At 39.9% G+C, this 18731-nt stretch overlaps 1 protein-coding gene across 1 annotated transcript in view; it reads right to left on the bottom strand.

Moving 5' to 3' along the window:
* Positions 1 to 378: 378 nt before the first annotated feature.
* MBD2 (methyl-CpG binding domain protein 2) overlaps positions 379 to 18731 on the bottom strand; it is a 40778-nt gene continuing 22425 nt past the window's right edge. Inside the window, exons 4-7 of the mRNA XM_054809477.1 lie at positions 11390 to 11480; positions 10479 to 10656; positions 2955 to 3095; positions 379 to 859 (exon numbers count right to left, since the gene is read on the bottom strand). Of these exons, the coding sequence (XP_054665452.1) occupies positions 2966 to 3095; positions 10479 to 10656; positions 11390 to 11480 (399 nt within the window). The 3' untranslated portion in view covers positions 379 to 859; positions 2955 to 2965. The remainder of the gene's footprint in view (positions 860 to 2954; positions 3096 to 10478; positions 10657 to 11389; positions 11481 to 18731) is intronic.

The following is an 18731-nucleotide window of genomic DNA, read 5'->3' as shown; positions in this document are numbered from 1 at the left end:
GCAGCACCGTAGGCCATCCTGATGGCCTAACTGCTTTGTCCAGGAAGACAGAAACAAGTCCAAGTTTTGGCACCCGCTGCGTTCTGCACTGAAGACACTTTCTTTCCAGTCTCACTTTGACCTCAAAGCAGAACTCTACAAAGTCAGGCTGGCTACTTATTTTTAGCAGTCATCTTTCTCAGAGGAAATATGCAATTGTACTTCACCTCGACTGAAAAATCCGCAACTGCTCCCGAGTTCAGAGAGATTTCCTGCGGCAGTGCTCTGGGCAAAGACAGGACTTGCTGATACACGCCTCTCCCAGCCTATCCAGGATCTGGCCAAGGGAACACTGAAATATAAGCAGGGACATTCTTACTCTATCCACAACACAACAAGTTTTCAACTGCTTGGAATATAATCATTTATTTATCTTTACAGTGAGGATGGAAGAATGTACAGGTGTTTTCACCCATAGGTATAAAAATCTGTTTATATACAGAGTCACAATAATCTTTAATTGGGAAATCATTCTGTTCTCCTGATCCATCCTTACTAAAAACCACAGGAAAAACAAATATTTAGTACAGGCAATATAATTCCAGTAGGTTTGCAACCTGGCATCAAAAGCTCAGCTTTAGATTAAGGGTAACGTTCGATACTTAAAAAAGGACTTTAAGTCATAGGACACAAAATAAAGTTGCTTTTCAAATAAGATATATACATCAAAAATAGGAGTCTAAAAAAGGCATTGGTTTTAATGCTATTAGAAAGCTATATAAATGTGCATGGGTCCGTTTCTTCTTATAACGAAAGACCGAAGGAGAAAGTGCCTCTGTCTTTTAGGAAGTTCCTCCTGGGACAAGTCAGTTAAAAGTACCTGCAAAAGAGAAAGAAATAACCCCTTTTGGAAAAGTAAAGGCTGATGGTTGCATTAATTAGAATTACTTCAGTGGAGCAGTTAGAGCTGTGTTTCAGTTCTATATTAAGAGCACGCCACAAGTGGGTAACAAAAAATTAATACAATGTCAGTAGCTACTCAGTCGTTAAGAGTCCCACAGATGCCTAGTTCCTTTTGCATTAAGCACAACCCGCGTACGTAACACGCTTTTAACATCCAGCCTTTTGCACCACACCCCCTCCTGGCACGTTACTCGGGCTTCTGCGGTACTTCAGTACGGCCTTCAATCACTCCCTGAATTCTTGCGGTTTAAATACAGCATAATGTGTACATAAAAAGTTTCTTAATATAAAAAGATCATACTGGAACATTAATCAGTATAAAGGAAAAAAAATAATTTGCATCTTTCAAGCTATTTTACATTAATTAATCCACTCACTCAAAAATCTTGGTCAAGTCTATAATTAAAGCCACCAGGGCAAAAAGCAGTTTTATAGACCATAGCCAACACATGTACGTTTACACGTACGCTGGCTACGTACATGTAAATAGGTAACAAGTTCCCGAGCTGATGAAACTCAAGGTCTACGGATCCAACCGATTTCTGCAGAGAACCACAGTACCAGTGCAAAAATAAATACATTTATGGTTCCACCACAAGATAATTACTTTATGCTAAATTAAAAAATTCAAATTGACAATTTGATTCTAAAATAGCAAAGGTTTGAAATTTCACATCTTAAACCAATGGGCTTTTCTTGACTTCTCTTCAAAGTTATCCCTAATTAGACTTTCATAAGAGAATTACTCAGGGATTAAGAGTTTAATAGTAAATAGCTGTAACTTAAAGTAATTAAAAGATGTCAGTAGCCTGGAAAACATCTAGATTACTGGCCTGTTAAGTAGCAAATAACTCTTGTCCACAACTTAAAGATCAAATTTCCCTTTATGTTGCACTGACACAAGGAGTAATAAAAATGACTGTGCGTTAGAAACATGAGCATTCAGGGGTCGGTGGGTACATTCTAAATACATTTTGTTTCTAATTCTAAGAATCTACTCAAGCAATACACCCTTCTATCTGAAGGGTGCAGTCCGGATACTGAGGGCAAAAAAACCCATCTGGCTGTTGGGCGCACTGGGCTCATCTTCTTCATATAGGAGGGAGCCAAAACGTCACGGAATTACCACTCTATGCTACGGGTTGGAATGTTCAGCAGCCTTGGTAAAGCCAAGGAAATGTCCATCCTATGTCTACAAGTTACCTGAACACAGCACTCATAGTTGTACAAAAGTTTACTCCTTTGTATCTGTCAAATAGGAAATAGATATATTCTTTCCGCTTGTGGGTAGTAAATCCAGAACGGGAAAAAAAAAAAAGGAATTAATTCCTTTAAAATTACACAAACATCTCTAGATGGAATTTTTTATTGTTACAACTTCTACTAACTCCCTATGAAAAGGGCAGATCTCAAAGCAGTGCACTTTCATAAATGAGCACTATGAGCTCAATGGAAACAACAGAATGAATCGTCATTATTCTGCACGTGATTAAAAAAAAAGATTTTGGCAAATCACCAGATCAGTACTGTAAAGAGGTATGAGATACAAGAACATGGCTTGGAAAATGAATCTGTAGAGGTACTATCCATGTAAAAAATAAATAGAAAAGTTTCAGGAACTTCTTATGCAATTTTACTAAATTAAATTTTGAAGAATAGAAAAAGGCCAGTTACTTTGATTGCTTTACCCCAGTTTCACATCAAGTATTAAATGCCAGAAAATACATCTGCAATGGTTTCTACAGACTGGGTCTTTTCCGTAAAGGATGAATACCATGGGTTTTTCCTCCCTTGGTGCTCTGCGTAGCATTTAACATGAAGATGTTCCTGTCTATATACGCCAAACCACCCCAGCCTTCTGCCGATGTAGCGCGTGTCGGCTAACGTCCGTGCGGGGAGAAAGCACGACTGCTTGTGTGCGACACACTACTGTCCCCCGAATGACTGCCGAGTGATTGCCAGAAGCCGAGACGGGTAAACCTCAGCGCGTGCCTCCATGAGATCTCACTCACCTGATTTCTTTTTATGCTTCATCTCCATTATCCATTTCTACATCTATATCTTTTGTTGTATCAGCCGCCCGTGACAAAATGTCTGCCATTAGTGCTTCCTCCAGTTTTTTACGCACTTGTTGCACTCGCTCTTCTTGTTTTCTGAAGGGAGAGGAGGGAAGAAGGGCCAGAAACATCAATCCTTCAAGCATACTAGTAGGCTGGGAGCATAATACTTGCATAAACAATGACTCAGGACTGGTTTCTCAACTCTTATTTTAACTCAGAATACAACAGAAGAGTTCCAGTTGGAAGGGACCTACAGCGATTGTTTAGTCCAACTGCCTGACCCCTCCGGGGCTGACCAAAAGTTAAAGCTTGTTATTAAAGGCATTGTACTTAATAATTGCCCATTAAACACCACCTCTCTAACCCCTTATTGACTAGTTCTGTCACCCTTGCACACACAGGCACCCAGGGAGTGCTCGGCACTAAAACTGAGAGCACGCTGTGACAGAAACCTCTCCGGTTTAGCGTGCGTGGTTTACTTTCCCTCATACAGAGACAGAAGGATGGAATGTGACGTTTCATCTTCCACTCTCAGATTGGATACTAGGAAAAGACCAAACAGAAAGTTAACGGAGCAGTATCCCACTGCACTATCTTTGCCAAACTGGCTTTTCTTTCTTTCTTTTTTTTTTTCCCTTTTGGTAGAGACATTTTAGGGTAGATCACTGAAAATCTTAGCATGAGGTTCCCGTCATGAGCATCGTAAAGGAGATGTGAGGCAATCTCCTGCTTTCCCAGCGTAAGGGTGTGTACACCAGGAGCACCTTTACGGGATGGTGGGGCACTGAGTAGGTTTCTAAGTGCTCAAAGAACCAACTCCAAGGTTGTGAGCGCAGGAGAAGAACCTCAGTGAGCTTCACTGTTTCATTTCTTTAATTACTCATACCTTTCTATTCAGTCTTATCTACTAGTCAGTGATGCATTTAAGAAGGCAGCAACTTCTGCTGAAACAAAGGTTTGTTTCCCTGGGGAAAGTTAATTCAAAAATATTACCTTGGATGCCAATATAAATTGAAGATATTTTGATTCCGTGTTTAGTTTGGAAGGTAAAATTTGGCTTTCAAGTGTTACCAGAAAACAAGAAGAAGTCCTCTTTTTTAAAGTTTTCTCAAGAGAATACAAATTCTGCATCAGACCCAGGGTTTTTTTTACATGAAAATCCACTTACTCTATCAAGCTATGTTTTCCAAAAAAGAAAATCTTTAAACAAAGTATATGCTGATGGCCAAAATTCATGAGAAGCTGGCACAGGAAAACATTCATTAGTGCCGCAAACTCCCTGTGGCTACTTAGGATGGCAGGACAGCTACCAAGAACATCAAATCTTAGAAGAGCAAGAGCAATAATCCAGCCTCAAAGGCTATTCGGTTCTACAGCTGCAACCATACCTGCACTCCCTAAGCACTTCAGAGGAGGCTGGCTGCTTACAGAGATAGCAAAAGGAAGAAGAAAAAAAAGAACAAGCTAGCAGTTCAGTACAGAACTTGTTTTCTATCCTTGTTTTCTATCTTCAACATACAGCTTACTGTCCCAGAGCTGTTAACTTTCAATGCCTACAGAGTGATCTTTCAAACCCCGGGGCAGAGAACTGAACAAAAGCAAAGCTGCCTTATCTTTTGCAGAACCTGTGCGACAAAGGAGAAATAAAAGTTAGAGTAGCAAATTCAGTATTTGTTAATTGAATGAAAATGATCCCAAACAGCACACATAAGCTGAAATAGAATTTTTTTTTTAAAGATCAGTAATAAAAAGTTGTCACCATTTCAGTGCTGGAATACACTGTGAACTGGCCAAATATTATGGAAAAGAAATAGTTGAAGTATATTTTATTTTTCCCCTTTTGGGCTTTAGAATCTTGACTTTAAGACAGGAGGATCTTTCCACAAGCCACAGCCTACAAACTCCATCGCAGGAGGCTTCAGACTACAGTTGATAGCCATTTACACCAGCAGATCCCTTCCCTAGATTCCTAGTGGTTCCTTACTTGGGGCTAATTTAGGCTATGATGATAAATGTGAACATTTTAATGACAGCATTTTTTAAAAAGTGCCTGAATGATCAAATCAGAGAGAAGAAAGCTGCTGGAATATCTTTATAAAGCTCCCCTTTAGAGTGCGAAGAAAACTCCAATGAACTAAAACACGGTAAGGACACGTCCCTACTCATACAAGCAAGAAATGTAAATGTTCCTTGAACGTGGTTCTGGTCACTGGGCATTTTAAGTATATCTCCTGGAGAAGCCCTGAAGTATCACATATCCAGTGAAGTTACGAGAAATCATCAATTGTCCCTTTGTCAAAAAAGTCACAGGGCATACAGACAACCTTGCCTGCTCAGTAACCTGAATTAAGCCATGGACAGCTGAGCTGGGAGGGAAGAGAGGCCCCTTCCAGGCCGTGAATGGTTCATAAATTCAACGTGTATCATGGAATGCACTTGCCAGAAAGCACACAAGAAGTTAATCTGGACCATCCTTTTCTTCTTGGAGCTACAAGGTCCTTCCCTGCTTTGCTCTTCAGTGAGTCTGTGATGCAGACATGGAATCTAGCACAAAAGCCAGCAAATACCTTATATATCAACTTTGAGGAGCTGGGCACAAAACAATCATAAGCTTTACCACCTCATTAAGCTCTTTTATTTGAGATCTTCTTTTAAATGTACTTAACTATGTTGATGACGTTTTGAAAAACATATGCTGAAGCACAAGCTCATCCTGTCCTAGATTTCAGATTCGTCATCCTGATTTGTAACAAGCCCCTTCCCACCCATCTTGGACATAGGACTGTAGTATTTAACTCTCACAACACACAGAAGTGACAGCCAGGACTAGCTTCTGCTACTGAGGGCCCACGTTCCATATTTACAGTGTAGGTGGCCTTCTCCAGAGGTTACTCCCAGGTCTTGCTTCCCACACTCAGGTGAAAACATAGCTTTCCCCAGTTATCCCATTTGCAAATTTTCAGCTAGTTGATCTCCTGGGGAGCAATAACCAAAAAAAAAAAAAATTCACAGCACTCCCAGTCCCAAAGAGTCTGGTCTTCTAGCAAACAGCTGGTTTAAGTATTAAAAGCATAGCTCTTCTTATGCCATGAATATTACTTTAAAAGCATACAAATTACCAAGAGCAAGTAAGAACCAACAGCAAAAACCCACTACTAATAAAAAGTGCTGATCTTGAACACTAAGTAAAACTCTAGGACTTGAATCAAAATCAAACTGAAATTGAATTGAATCAAATTGAATGGAGTATCTCCATTCAATTTGATTAACTTGACTTCTTACGCTAATTTATCGGAGCGGTATTAAATAATAATTAAATAATTAAATAATTAAATAATAAACTTTACCCCATTAAGTGAACCGAGTTAGCAGTGCTGCCAGGGAGGGCAGGCGTGCTGCCCACTCTTTACTACCAGCCCACAGCTCCGTCCCGGTGATGGAGCTCCCACACAACCCGCGTGATCCTTCTCAGCCTGCGCTGATCCTTCTCACCTCCCCAGCTGTATCACGCGCGGTGAAGCAGCTCCCTGGCCACGAGCTCTTTTCAGCCTTCCTCCCAGCAAGACTCAATCCTCACCCTTTAGTTTAAGTACTATTGCCTTTGAAAGCAAGCTAAAATTAAAGACACGTTACTCCTAACACAGAAGTCCACAAGGCCCTAATTCCAATTCTGACCTTATTTTTAGTGGAAAACTGCTTTACACATTAGGATTGTGCATTGCTCTGCATTCAGATGATTTCCTTAGTGCTTAGAATGATTTTATTTACCCTCGCTACCTGCACTCTTCTCAGCCCACACAATTAAGCGATGTGTGCATGCTTTAAAGACATGTGATTCCACACTACCATATGCAATCGAACTATGATATCGTGCCACCTCCCCTCTGATTTCTCCATCTATTTTTCTATATTGTTAAATCTATTGAGGCTCTGTTTGATTTAGTTCCTTATGAGCTGGCACTGCAATATCTACTCTGTCATCAAAATAAAAAATTGCATATAGCTCTAGCAATAGCATTTAGCTGCAGCAGAAACACAAAGGTATCTTTATATTTAGTGTAATTGGTGTCAGATTAGACGGGAAAAGTCCACAGAACCAACTTGTCCTTGGCTGAACACCAGTTCCACCTCCCTACGTGTCAGGAGGGAGGCAACACCCCTTTGCCCCTGCCCTTCCAGCACATTCAAATACAGTATTTTTTTGGAGACACTCTAATCGAGAGCCCTCACCATAAGTGCTTACAGTAACATTTACTCTGTTTCTATGAAAAACATACTCTAGAGCTTCTCAGCAGCAGGGATTCCAGGTGTCTTCCACTAACCAGATCTGAGATGCACTGCTGAAAGGAGAATTAATTACTAGTATGCTGGCTGTATTTGCTGAATTATATTAAACTCAGGTTTAGGGGCATGTGCTAATTCACACACACACACCTCTCCAACACATCATTTGCAATAGATCTTTCCCATCTCCTCCTCTCCTCTCGGAAGAAATTAGCCCCCGGTGAGACAGCATCCTCTAAATGGTAATTACAGAATTTCTCAGAGGTCTGGTTACTGTGCTTTCCTGACATACTCCCTGTTAAACTCGTCTTTAGATCTGGGGTCAGAAAGTTTCTCTTGCAGCCAAAACTGATAAGGATTATTTAGGGTTTTGCCTCCCTGCAGCACACATCGCTTTACCTTACAATTATCTTATTCCTGAGGAGAGCTCAGACTGTGGAAACATTCTTGATCTCTCATGTTCTTCCTTTGGCACATTATAGTTCTTGTGGCTTTGGTCTGTCATACTGAAAGTGAGATTTGTCTAGGGTATTGAGGAATATTGTGAGGGACTAAGCTACAGCCAACTAGCTTGGATCAAGGTTCAGATAGCTTAAGATTCAGACAGTCTTAAACCCATGCCAAACAAACTTAGAGAGCATCAAACGTGAGTTACTCTCCATTCCTGTCTCACGGTAAATGCAGCTTAGTTTTTGGACAGATTAACAAGTACTTCTTCTTACCCATTACTCTGCAGAGCATGACACAGCCAGACACACTACATTAATTGCTATGCGTTGGTAAATTTAACAGGCTCTGGCTACCCATAAGGAAAAGAAGAAGTCCCATTACCATGCTATTTGAAAAGGGCAATTGTCAAGATACCTGAGAAAGCTCAGGAACAAAATCTACGGGGCGATGATGCTAAGTGCTCTGCAAAGAACCTAGACCGAGCAAGAGAAGGGCTGTTGAAAACTAAAAGGTGGGATTTTCAGAAATGACTTACATCCTTTAGGAAAAGAAATCCCCCGAAAACTTTAAGCTTTAGAAAATCCCACTGGAGAGAGAGACATTTGAAAAGAATGATAGACTGAAGAAACAGAACGGAGCTGTGAGTCAAAAATGGATTTTATAATACATTGCAAAACTTGATCCACCTAAGCCAAACTAGAAAAAACAATCCACCTCTTTTATTTTCAGAAGATACCATTCCTTAGTTCATCCCAAAAGAGAGAAACTGGTGAACTCTGCATGTATCTAGCGGAGACACAAAGGTTATCACTCCTAGCCTTTCATGGAAATGGAGGCAATGCGACAGCGCAGTTGCAAAGAACATAACCAGATGCTGGTCAGGAAAGAAGCTACAAACACAAGCTGCAATGCAGCAGTCTCAAGAGAAATGATCTCACAGATGCAGTATGGAAGAAGACAGTCAATAGCCTGCCTCAGGAGGCTAAGATTTGGATGTAAGGGCCACCAGGAACCACACCATACCCATTTCACATGCTTACCTTTCACAGGACTAGTGTTAAGGAGCCCAGAACTATTCAGAAGGTGTATCCCACAACTGAATAAAAAATAGGTGCTTGTCCCTAGTGATAAGGAAGCACCGGTTGTTTCTTAGCCATGCATTTATAGGAAGTTATTCAGTGTTTTCCCAGTGAATGTGCTGAACCAAAAGAGGAAATTTTGCATTTTACTTTGATTATGAACAAGATTTACCATCATTACATGATCAGGAATACTTCAAGTTAAACATGAGTAAAGCTGACAGCTATTGTATTAGATGCACATGACTGCTATGATCTCCCTGAAGAATTTATAGCACAAAAGCACCTGACCAGGTATCCCCAACGGCAAACCTTTCCTTACCATTATGCAAGTTCAGAAAGCAATTGTGCTGCTTCCTCAGTGATAACAGGTGCCATATTCTTACACCACTTCATGCAATGTGTTTTCTGGATGGTCTTAAAATGAAAGCCAGCTTCACCCAAAGAGCGTGAAAAGGTAACTTTGAAGAATATTTAATCCTTCTGTAGAGAGCTTCCTACGAAGTCATGAACCAGAAGAGACACCGAACTGGCAGCATATTCATAGAGGTAGAGCTGCTCCAGTTCAGAATCTGTATCCTTCCTGAGCTGCTGCCTGACATCAAATTCAGAATCTGCTTTGTAAAAACAACTGAAGGACTGAGAAGGCAAAAAAGGAATTTTGTTTCCAATAAATAATAAACGTTGTCAAACACGCTAAGAAAGTTTCTCATCCTGCCCTGTAACTTTCGGTAACAAGGCAAGAAGAGTTTAGCTTCTGAAAGCATTTCGAGTTGATGATTAAGAAAATCAAGCAAAGTAAATCCCTAGGCAAAGGACTAGGAATCAGATAATTTTATACCTTAAAAGCTGAAGCTTCAGCTAGCCATCTAGGGCTTAGAAAAGAATGTGATAGTAGTGGACTTTGGTGCCGAGTGAATTCCACTAAGTGGCAAGATTTAAGTTTGGTCCTCAGATTCCCTATGCAACCAAAAACGTGATGTAAAGGCAATGTTCATGGGTTGATTCACGCTAAAAAAAAACCTGGATGACAGGATTGTGTCCCGTGTCTTGCCACAGTTGGGCAATTAGACAATGCAACAGGAAATCTCAGTCCTAACCCTAAAATTCAGTGCCAAAGCCCCAGCTTCTAGGAGGGAAAAAAAGGCCAAGTCTTTCTTTGAAAATAAAATTAACAGTGCGGTTATTAAAAAAAAAAAAAAATCTTTGTCCATATGCGAGTAGATCTATCTGTGTTTTCATATCATATCTCAATCTCCCACTTTAAGAGACTGTATTAGCCACAAAGCTATACGCTATAGAGGAATATTCTTATTCTCCTTTGTTGAAATTACAACTGAGATCAACAAATTAACTTGACCAAACCAGAAATGGGAAGGAAGAAAGCCAATATTGACCACGACTACAGATTAATGTTTAGGGCACTCTCTTGGGAAAGAAAATGTGGATTATGCCTCATACCTTAGTGAATATTTTATATTCTTATTTTGACCACAAAGAGAAAAACCAGGTTTTCATTTTTTCAAGTTACTAAACTAATCAGCAGGTACAAGAAACATGTTCGCACTTCTCTTCCCTTATCTCCAGGACTGCACTGAGCCAGAAAGGAATCTACTTCAATCAAACTTGCTTTTCATTTTGTCGAAGACTTTATAAAACTTACCTAATGTCATCATCTGTGACTATGAAAGCTTTGCAGAGGGGTTGAGATGTATTAAGCCAGACGGCTGGGTTCTTCTCAACAGCCGCAGAGAGCTGCCCCGTGATAGGCGCAGAACTGGTGTGCAAAGCACTAGCAACAGCTGATAACAGGGTATCGTCGTTGTTACCTGGGCCAACTCCTAAAACAAAGAAAACTGAGTAGTTACAATTTCCATTCCATGTGCAATTTCCAGTGGCAGAGCTCTTCTCAGTTTGTGAGGTTCTGCATACTAGTGATACACATGGTTGTATAATCTAAACAGTTAAATGCAAGTTCTTACAAATGGCTTTGTAATAGCACGGTTCTCATTTACGTGTAAGTTAGGATTTCAAAAGGCACCTCATTTCTAAAACTGGCTAGGTTTTTTGCTTAGCCTAGCAATTATAAAATCATCAATTTTTTAATAAAGATGATCACATCATAGATTTATCAGCCACATATTGAAATAGTTTCTTTGCAGCTTCATGCTATCAACCCACACCAGTACAGTCTTTGCTTTAATGCTACAAGGTATTAAATTAATTCTGGAAAATAAACACTGGAGATTTTTACAACACTCAAATTCCCAAGGAAGTCTCCCAAGCAGTGGAACAAAGTTATTAATTCTGAACTACGACTTGAACATATTTTAGATCGACTTTCACCAATAAGAGTGCAGTTCTGAAGTGTGGTTTATATTAACTACATAAATGAACTAAAAATAAACATTGCTTTGGAGACTGAGGTATTTTGTCAGCAAGAACATTTACAATCTAAAGTTTACTTAATCTGACTGTAAACTGAAAACTTGTTAAGAGCTTCGAAACCTCTGTCCTTTTTAAGCACAGATAACTTGGTGGATCTCAAGCAACTGCAGCAAGTGAACACAATACCTTGAAGACCTTTAGGTAGCTCCATGGATTTTATGATTTGTTCGCTGACATCCGATGCGCTGAGGCCTTGTAGCCTCTTCTCCCAGAAGAGCTGAAAAAGAGAAAACAAGATCGCTCATTAAAAATAATAAAAAAACCCCCTAAACCAATTCCATTGCTTTGTTTATTAGCTGGGAACATGTTTCCATTTCTCACAGAAACCAGTTTCTTGACCCAAGAGATTCGTGTTTAATGATAGAGGTTTCCCTACTCACTCCTATCTTGCTGGTCTGAAGATTCATCCTGAAGTTCTGGGCTGGAGATTGGCCACACCTATTCCTTAAAAAAAACACCTTTTCTATTTAGTAGTGATGAAAGCTACTTAAAAAGTTGATTTCCATTCCACAGGAAGCTACATTTAACAAATGATCTTAATAAGGAGGGAAGCAAGAACATAGCTGTGCAGTTTCCTGTGGAAAGGGCATTCAGAAATAGTTTGATTTTTCTGCAGGATATCGGGGAGGAAAAAAACCAAAACATTTCTTGTCATGCCTGCAAAACTTGAGACAAAAAATTAGACAAGCAGTTACTCTAATTCTTAGGAAATTCTTTGTTGCAGCTGGGTACCCAAAAGCCTCAGTTTAAGATAGGGCTTTCGAACGTCACATTCTGCTCTAAAACTGGAAGTGAAACAACTGGAGCATCCTCTTTCATCTTCTGTGGAACCTATACTGTTAGTCACACTGCATCAGAACTGAAGCACTGTACATCAGTGATTCTTATTCAGAAAAACCCCACCATTTTTTCAGATACAGAGGTAGTAAAGGTAAAGAAAAAAGCAACAAAAGCCATCTACCTTAGCATTAAGAGTATACTACTGACTGAAAATAAAACATGCAGCTATGCTAAGAAAAATGCAATGCTCTCCACGACATGTCTTTACAGCTTCATAAATCAGTAGGTTGAATGATATTTGTGTTGCCTGAGAGATTACTATGTCATTTTGTAGACATCTACTTATTTAAGCACTCTTCTCTGGACAATAGGACACATTTGTCACCAACTTTAGAACTCAGTAGCTTAGAAAGCCCACACAGGATCACCTAAGCTCTTCAACGTATTTGCAAACTCTGGCTACATCACACGTTCTTGACATCTCTGTGATTTGACAGCTTTTTGAAAATACCCATTGCCGCTTGTGTCTCATTTTACTAGAACCACTTAAACTTCAAATGCTTCCTGTTAACTGACTCTTCGCTCTTAACTAGCCTTCATTTTCAACATTCCAACCCAGGTTTGAGCTACATTGTTAGTTGAGTATCTTTTATCTTGTCAAATGTTAAATATTTAGTACCTCCAGTCATTCACTCCTGCTGTTTACCACCTTTGCTAAGCCCCCACCCCAAGAAAGCACTCGAGATGTCTTGTAGCAGTCCTCACAGCTCTGTGGATGAAGTGGCAGTGCCTTAAAGATGGCTAGAACGCTGAAGAAATCCTTCGTTAGAAAGGCAAACCCAGCAACTCACTAGCCAAACTCTACAAGTAGTATTATATTCAGATAAATGGAGTCAAAGTAAAATTCTGTCAATTCAGTATTTCATCACTGGGTTAGCTTCCCATCTTGATAAAGTTGCTACAAAGCTTATTCATGTTTTTCACTGTTTATAAACGCTTCCAAGATTTGGAAAGTGTAGTGCAATATTGATTAGGTGGAGCTTCCAGCACCAGCGTTCGCTCAGCTCTTGAAGGACTGATTTTGAATGCAGGAAAAACTACCAACACCTCAGCTGACTTTGGGGTGAATGCCAGGGAGAAAAAAGCAGGTAGCCCTTAGACATACCTGTTAAAACAAGACTGAAGTGAAGCATATTCCTAGCACAAAGCTTCCAGCACCATTGTACATAATTATTTGCAAACTACAACGATTGTGCTCCAAATTTTCATCTCCCCAGACCTCCTGTGAGACTGCCAAAGTCACTCTTACTTTTTTTTTTGCTCTTCATGAGAAATGAATCACATTCCTAGAGCTTTGTTATTAAATTTGTTCTCCAAACCTTTACGGGTTCTTACGAGTCCACTCTGAATCTCTGTACCTCTTCCTGGGCCTTACAGAAGATTCTGAGTTGGACTAGACCCGGACAAGTATTTCCCTATCAGCTGCACCAGAAATAGCTGTTAAGGGACAGAGAGAGAGGGAAGAAGCTGCTAATACAAATTCAGAAAAAGCTTTTCTGTTACTTCACTTACATGATGAAGATGCAACCATTCCACAGCAACGGCAGTATGCATTCAAGTGACTTTGCAAGTCTCGATGCGCAGAGTATCTGCCTCTGAGGTTTACAGCCCTAAAAATAGCTTACATTATTTAACTTGCAATTCTCTCATCATTAGTGAGAGAGGGAATAGAAAGAGAAAATAAAGCTCAGGTTCAGAGGATTTGTGACCCGCTAAGCGGAGAAATAGGTACCTAAATTAGGAGCAATTCATAAAACCCCATCTAGTTTAACAGCTGGGCATCAGGATCCATAGAGCACGGCCATGGCAGACTGCGCCCTTGGCATTCGTCTCCTGCCCAAAGCCATCTGGACTTCATAAAACAAGTAACAGCCCCTCAGCACAAGCGTCTGCAGATACAGCCACTCAAATTCAATACACGCCTGCCAGCAACGGAGGCTACCTTCTGCATAATAACCTTACATGATCTCAAAATTAGAGGTTTCCTTGTAAAATAGAGTGAGCTATCCAGACTCAGCTTTTCTCAGCTTGAGTGCCCTGGAAAGTATCGTAATCCCTGAAGCACAGGGCAGGCTGATCGGGTCCAATCTTCCTTCCTCCTGCTGAGAACGCACCAGTACAGCCAGAAAAGAAAGATTCAGGCCTCCAGGAAAGAAGCATCAGCAAACATGAGACCCTGTTATTCAGTAATGAGAATCCTGATGGGACCAGGATAGGAAGGAATGAGAAAAGAACCAGATTTCAAAATTCATCATTGTTACGATGTGCTATTTCATTACTAACACAAAATGAATAACCATTCCGAGGGTTCATCAGTCAGTTAGGGATATTCATCCTGTTGGAGGATGAAAAATGGCTCAATTTTAGTTTTGCTTGAAGTAGTGGTTAGGGAACACACACTGAAAAGAGCCTAAACCCTGGATCCTTCATCTATTGATGTTTGAGTGTTCCAGGTTCAGAAAGACGCAGCAGCCAAGTGCTCCATTTCCTAGGAAATTCATCAATATTCATTATGCCAAAAGTGACACAATAATCTCCTGTCGAGAAAAAAATGCATCTCTTATCACTCAAATTTACTACACTAAGGGCAACCCTGGTTTTCTTCCCCCGTGACGGAGGAGGCAGCATGGGAATGCAATGCCAAGGTCCCCAGGGTGGAGCAGAGTTTTCGCTTCCTTGTTGTTCTGAAACTCCGCAATGGCAGAGCTGTACTACAGCTGTGCTTCTGAAGTTCTTTGTTTGGAGAATTATAAAATATTGCTTCCTCCATAATTGTCTCTTGTCCAAGAAAAGCTATTTGTGACTAATGGTGAACTATAATCTAACCCGTGATCTCTGTAAAAACACAATCTCCTAAGCAACTATTATTTCTCATTCAGACAACAAAGAAATGATAGATTAGCCTCTCCATTGCAAGAACCACCAAATACAAACATATTATGAGCTGCTCCTTTTCCTTACATAAATAAAAGTCTATTTGCAGTTGCCCAAGCGATGGAAGCCTACAGGAAATTTTTGCTGGAAAAGAATCCATTCCAATTCTATTATTTTTAAAAGAAAAGCACGTATGTTCTTAACATTCAAACATTCTTGGAGGGTGACTGATTTATACATAAATCAATCCATCAAGAACCTCAAATTTCATCTGCCATTCACTATTTACAGAGTATTAAAAATAGCGTAGGTGTCAACAGAATGATGTAGTTGACTGGATACCCAGTAGAAAGGACAATGATTCTGGTGTTGGTGAGTTCAGAGATTTGTTTCCTGAGGTGGTTTCTTCTATTTAGACAGCTACAGATATCTGCTCTTAACTTGCAACAGTAGTAGTCAGAAAAAGCTACCATCTAATTCAGAAGTGTGATGGACACAGCAAGTTTAACAGCACAGTCACAACTCCAGGTAGCCGCCTTGGCATCTTCCCAGCTCTCAGGAACCATATTTATTTCCACACTGCTCGCAGATGCATTATAACCTGGTACGCGAGCCGACGTTAGTCATGTCTACACAAAATATAGTCAACACGTCTATACTATACTGCAGACACAGACAGCCTGCAAGTTTGTTATGTTTTAAAATGTTTTAAAGGCTAAGTGAGACCAGAATGTCAGTTACCACTTGGGAAAGTGCTCAAGTGATTGACATTGCAGGCAGTTAAATGAGGAAATATGACTAAAGAGAGGTCTTTTCAAAGTCTCCATGGAAGAATTTAAAAGGACTGAGAATTTCTCCAGAAAACTGGATAAATTCTTTCCTCTCTTTATATCCAGTTGCTGAGTTGCTCAGCTCTGCTGCATCCATAATTGCCAATCAACATTTCAGTGTTCCTTTAGCTGCCTGGGAGAGGGAGATGAAACTTAGCAATCTCATTGGGTTCCTCCATCCCTCTTTTTGATAATTCTAATAGATATTAACTGAGAAGCTTAAGATTTCCAACCCTATCTAATTTTAGATTCCAATCCCTTAAGTTGATCCACAGGAAATAAAATCACATCTATTTGACAAAATACAAAGTGCTAAGAGCTAAATACATCTTTCTTGTTAAGAACTGTTCACAAGAAGACATACATAAAATGACACCCTGCAATTTTTCACGTAAATTAGGCTTTTTAGGCTGCATATATCTTATGCCAAGAAATGACTATGGTCAGATTTAATTTGTCATATATAATCCTATTCAATAATCCATTACAATACAATCCACTGCAAATATATATGGCAGTAAGTAGAAAAGAGACTTTCAAATCAATTTTAAAGAGTACTTCTGGCCTACAGATAGATGATGTTATAAGTAAATACATCAGGTTTATCCTAAGGTGTTTTTAAAGAGCAAATACCCTCAGATTTATCCTAAGGTGGTTTTTAAAGGTGGTTGTCCGCCACAGCACTAGATGAATCAGATCACATAATACTAACTGACTACCTGATTTTCTCAAAATGAGCTTTGAAGAGAAGGATGGCCTTCTTTTAAACACTTGAGGTGTGTTCGCGGAATGTTTTTAGCCAAACGTATCAGGAAGCTATAGAGGTCAGTGTTTTGCAAATTCATATCTACCCTGAAAAGGTCAATAAACATGGAACAGCGTGAACCAAGAAGCTCTAACACACAAAGAAGAGGGTAAGTGCTCTACAGAGGACACAGACCTGGACCTTTTGGAGACACCAAGTGAGTGTAGGTACAAGGGGCAGCGATCCATAAGAAAGAAGTTTGATTTGCAGCACCACTCCATTTGATCCAGTTAGGTGCAGACCACTTAACAGGCAAGAAACTCAATTTGAAGCGATTACATAAAATATGTACTGCCTATAATAATTTCAAATAGTTACAGGACTTCCTCTGCTTCACATTCACTCTTCTTCATTGAGGAATACTCAAATCCAGATGCACCAGTGGAGCATTAACGTGCCCGAAGTGCTGCTGCATCTAACGGCCTTTTTGCTAAATAGGAAGGAGGGAGAAAACAATGTGGTCTTAAGACAGTACTCGACACCACCGAAGAGGAAGATGGTAGATATAGTTGCATGATTTTTTGATTCATCATTAATTCCAGTTTGAATTTCAGCAATGCTAATCTGACTTTTTCAAATCCGAACCGTTACCCTTAAATTCATCAAGAATGTATCATATCAAAACTTACTAAGCCTAACAGTGGAGAGGAGGCTAAAACAAGTTTTTTCTTTCTTTCCTTGCACGGCCTACTAACAATCCTTCAGAATTCCTTTTCATACACTGGTTTATCAGTGGACTCTGTGAGGGAAAAAACCCCAAAGCCACAGAAACAGTAAGAAAAACCTATCTTAAGTAAGCTTATGGAGAGTCAAAATATTTTGAGCAGGTTGATACTTCAAAAAGAGATGTTAAAGCACTTTGAAGAAAGCTGCAATTGAGGCTATTAGATTTGCTATTGAGGAACTTACAGGTACTCCTGTCATTTGATTAGATATGAAGAATTTGAGAAATCTCCGTGGATTGATGGGTACCAGTATTTGAACAAAAGCCACATAGAGGAAGACAACTGATAGTTGACAGAAGTCTAGTGAGTACCAGAAGACCCTTCAGAGCATACACACACAGCTCAAGTTCTGACACTACCCACTTCCAAGATTCTCCAGAACATTTCCATTTTTTCTTGGGTAAAGTTCTCCACTGATAATCACTAATCTAGAAAACCTTTAAGAATGGCTTTGAAAGCTTTCAGATGCTGTCTTGCAGAGCTGTTGCTTGAAAAAGGCTTAGACAACCTCATGACACTTCTTGTGTGCAACGAACTGGCGTGCTGAATGTACGGAACCAGCAGTTGCCACAAAGACCTGTTGCTCTAATTGACAGATTTACCTATACGAAGCTCATAGGCAAGCTCTTATTAGTTTATCTTTCCAAGAACTACCACAGGGCTTACTGCTTAAAGAAGAGCTGCTGCCAAATATCTTCCCTGCCAACACCAATAAGCATGTCTTCTCGCTCCCAGGTCATGAAAAAAATTACTGCCTGCCAACGGAACTACAGTACTCATTTATTTTGGTCTCTACATAAGGAGGCAGGCCAAAGAGAATTTTCAGGGAATTATGGTTAGACCGTCTTTTGAAAAGGGCAATACAATAGATATAAGCAGATAAAGCTTTTGGAGATGGCTATCTAAAACTACAGAAGCAAGAATCCCTTGAGGGATTTGGGCCAAGGACTGAAGAAACAGGGAGGAATGACACTGGAAGTGATAACTGAATAAGCTTTATATAGAAATAGGCAATATAGTCAGTGTTCCAGCATTCACCTGAATATCCACACTGATATATTTACAGTCTAGGTAATGGAAATTTGCACAGCTGAGTACGAGAGAAGGAGAAGACAGTGATACATGTAGGGATTATTTCTGTAACAAAAATACAGGCTTTATCTGGAGGGGAAGAGAATTCAAATACACTTGCAAGGCTGCATTTGTCCAACAATTGTATCTCACGTGACAGGTGCTCCACATGGCGCAGGCTTTATTAAGACTAAAGTTTTCCAGCGACTTCAGTCCTTACCCTGCCTTCTCTACTTTGTCTCAACAGATCACATCAAGAAAAGAATCGTTGCTTTTCAAAAACCAAGCAAAGATCATATCTATTAATATTTATGCTCCAGCTA

The sequence above is a fragment of the Grus americana genome, chromosome Z, assembly GCF_028858705.1.
Source record: "Grus americana isolate bGruAme1 chromosome Z, bGruAme1.mat, whole genome shotgun sequence".
NCBI lineage: Eukaryota > Metazoa > Chordata > Aves > Gruiformes > Gruidae > Grus > Grus americana.
This window is presented reverse-complemented; position numbering and strand designations above follow the sequence as displayed.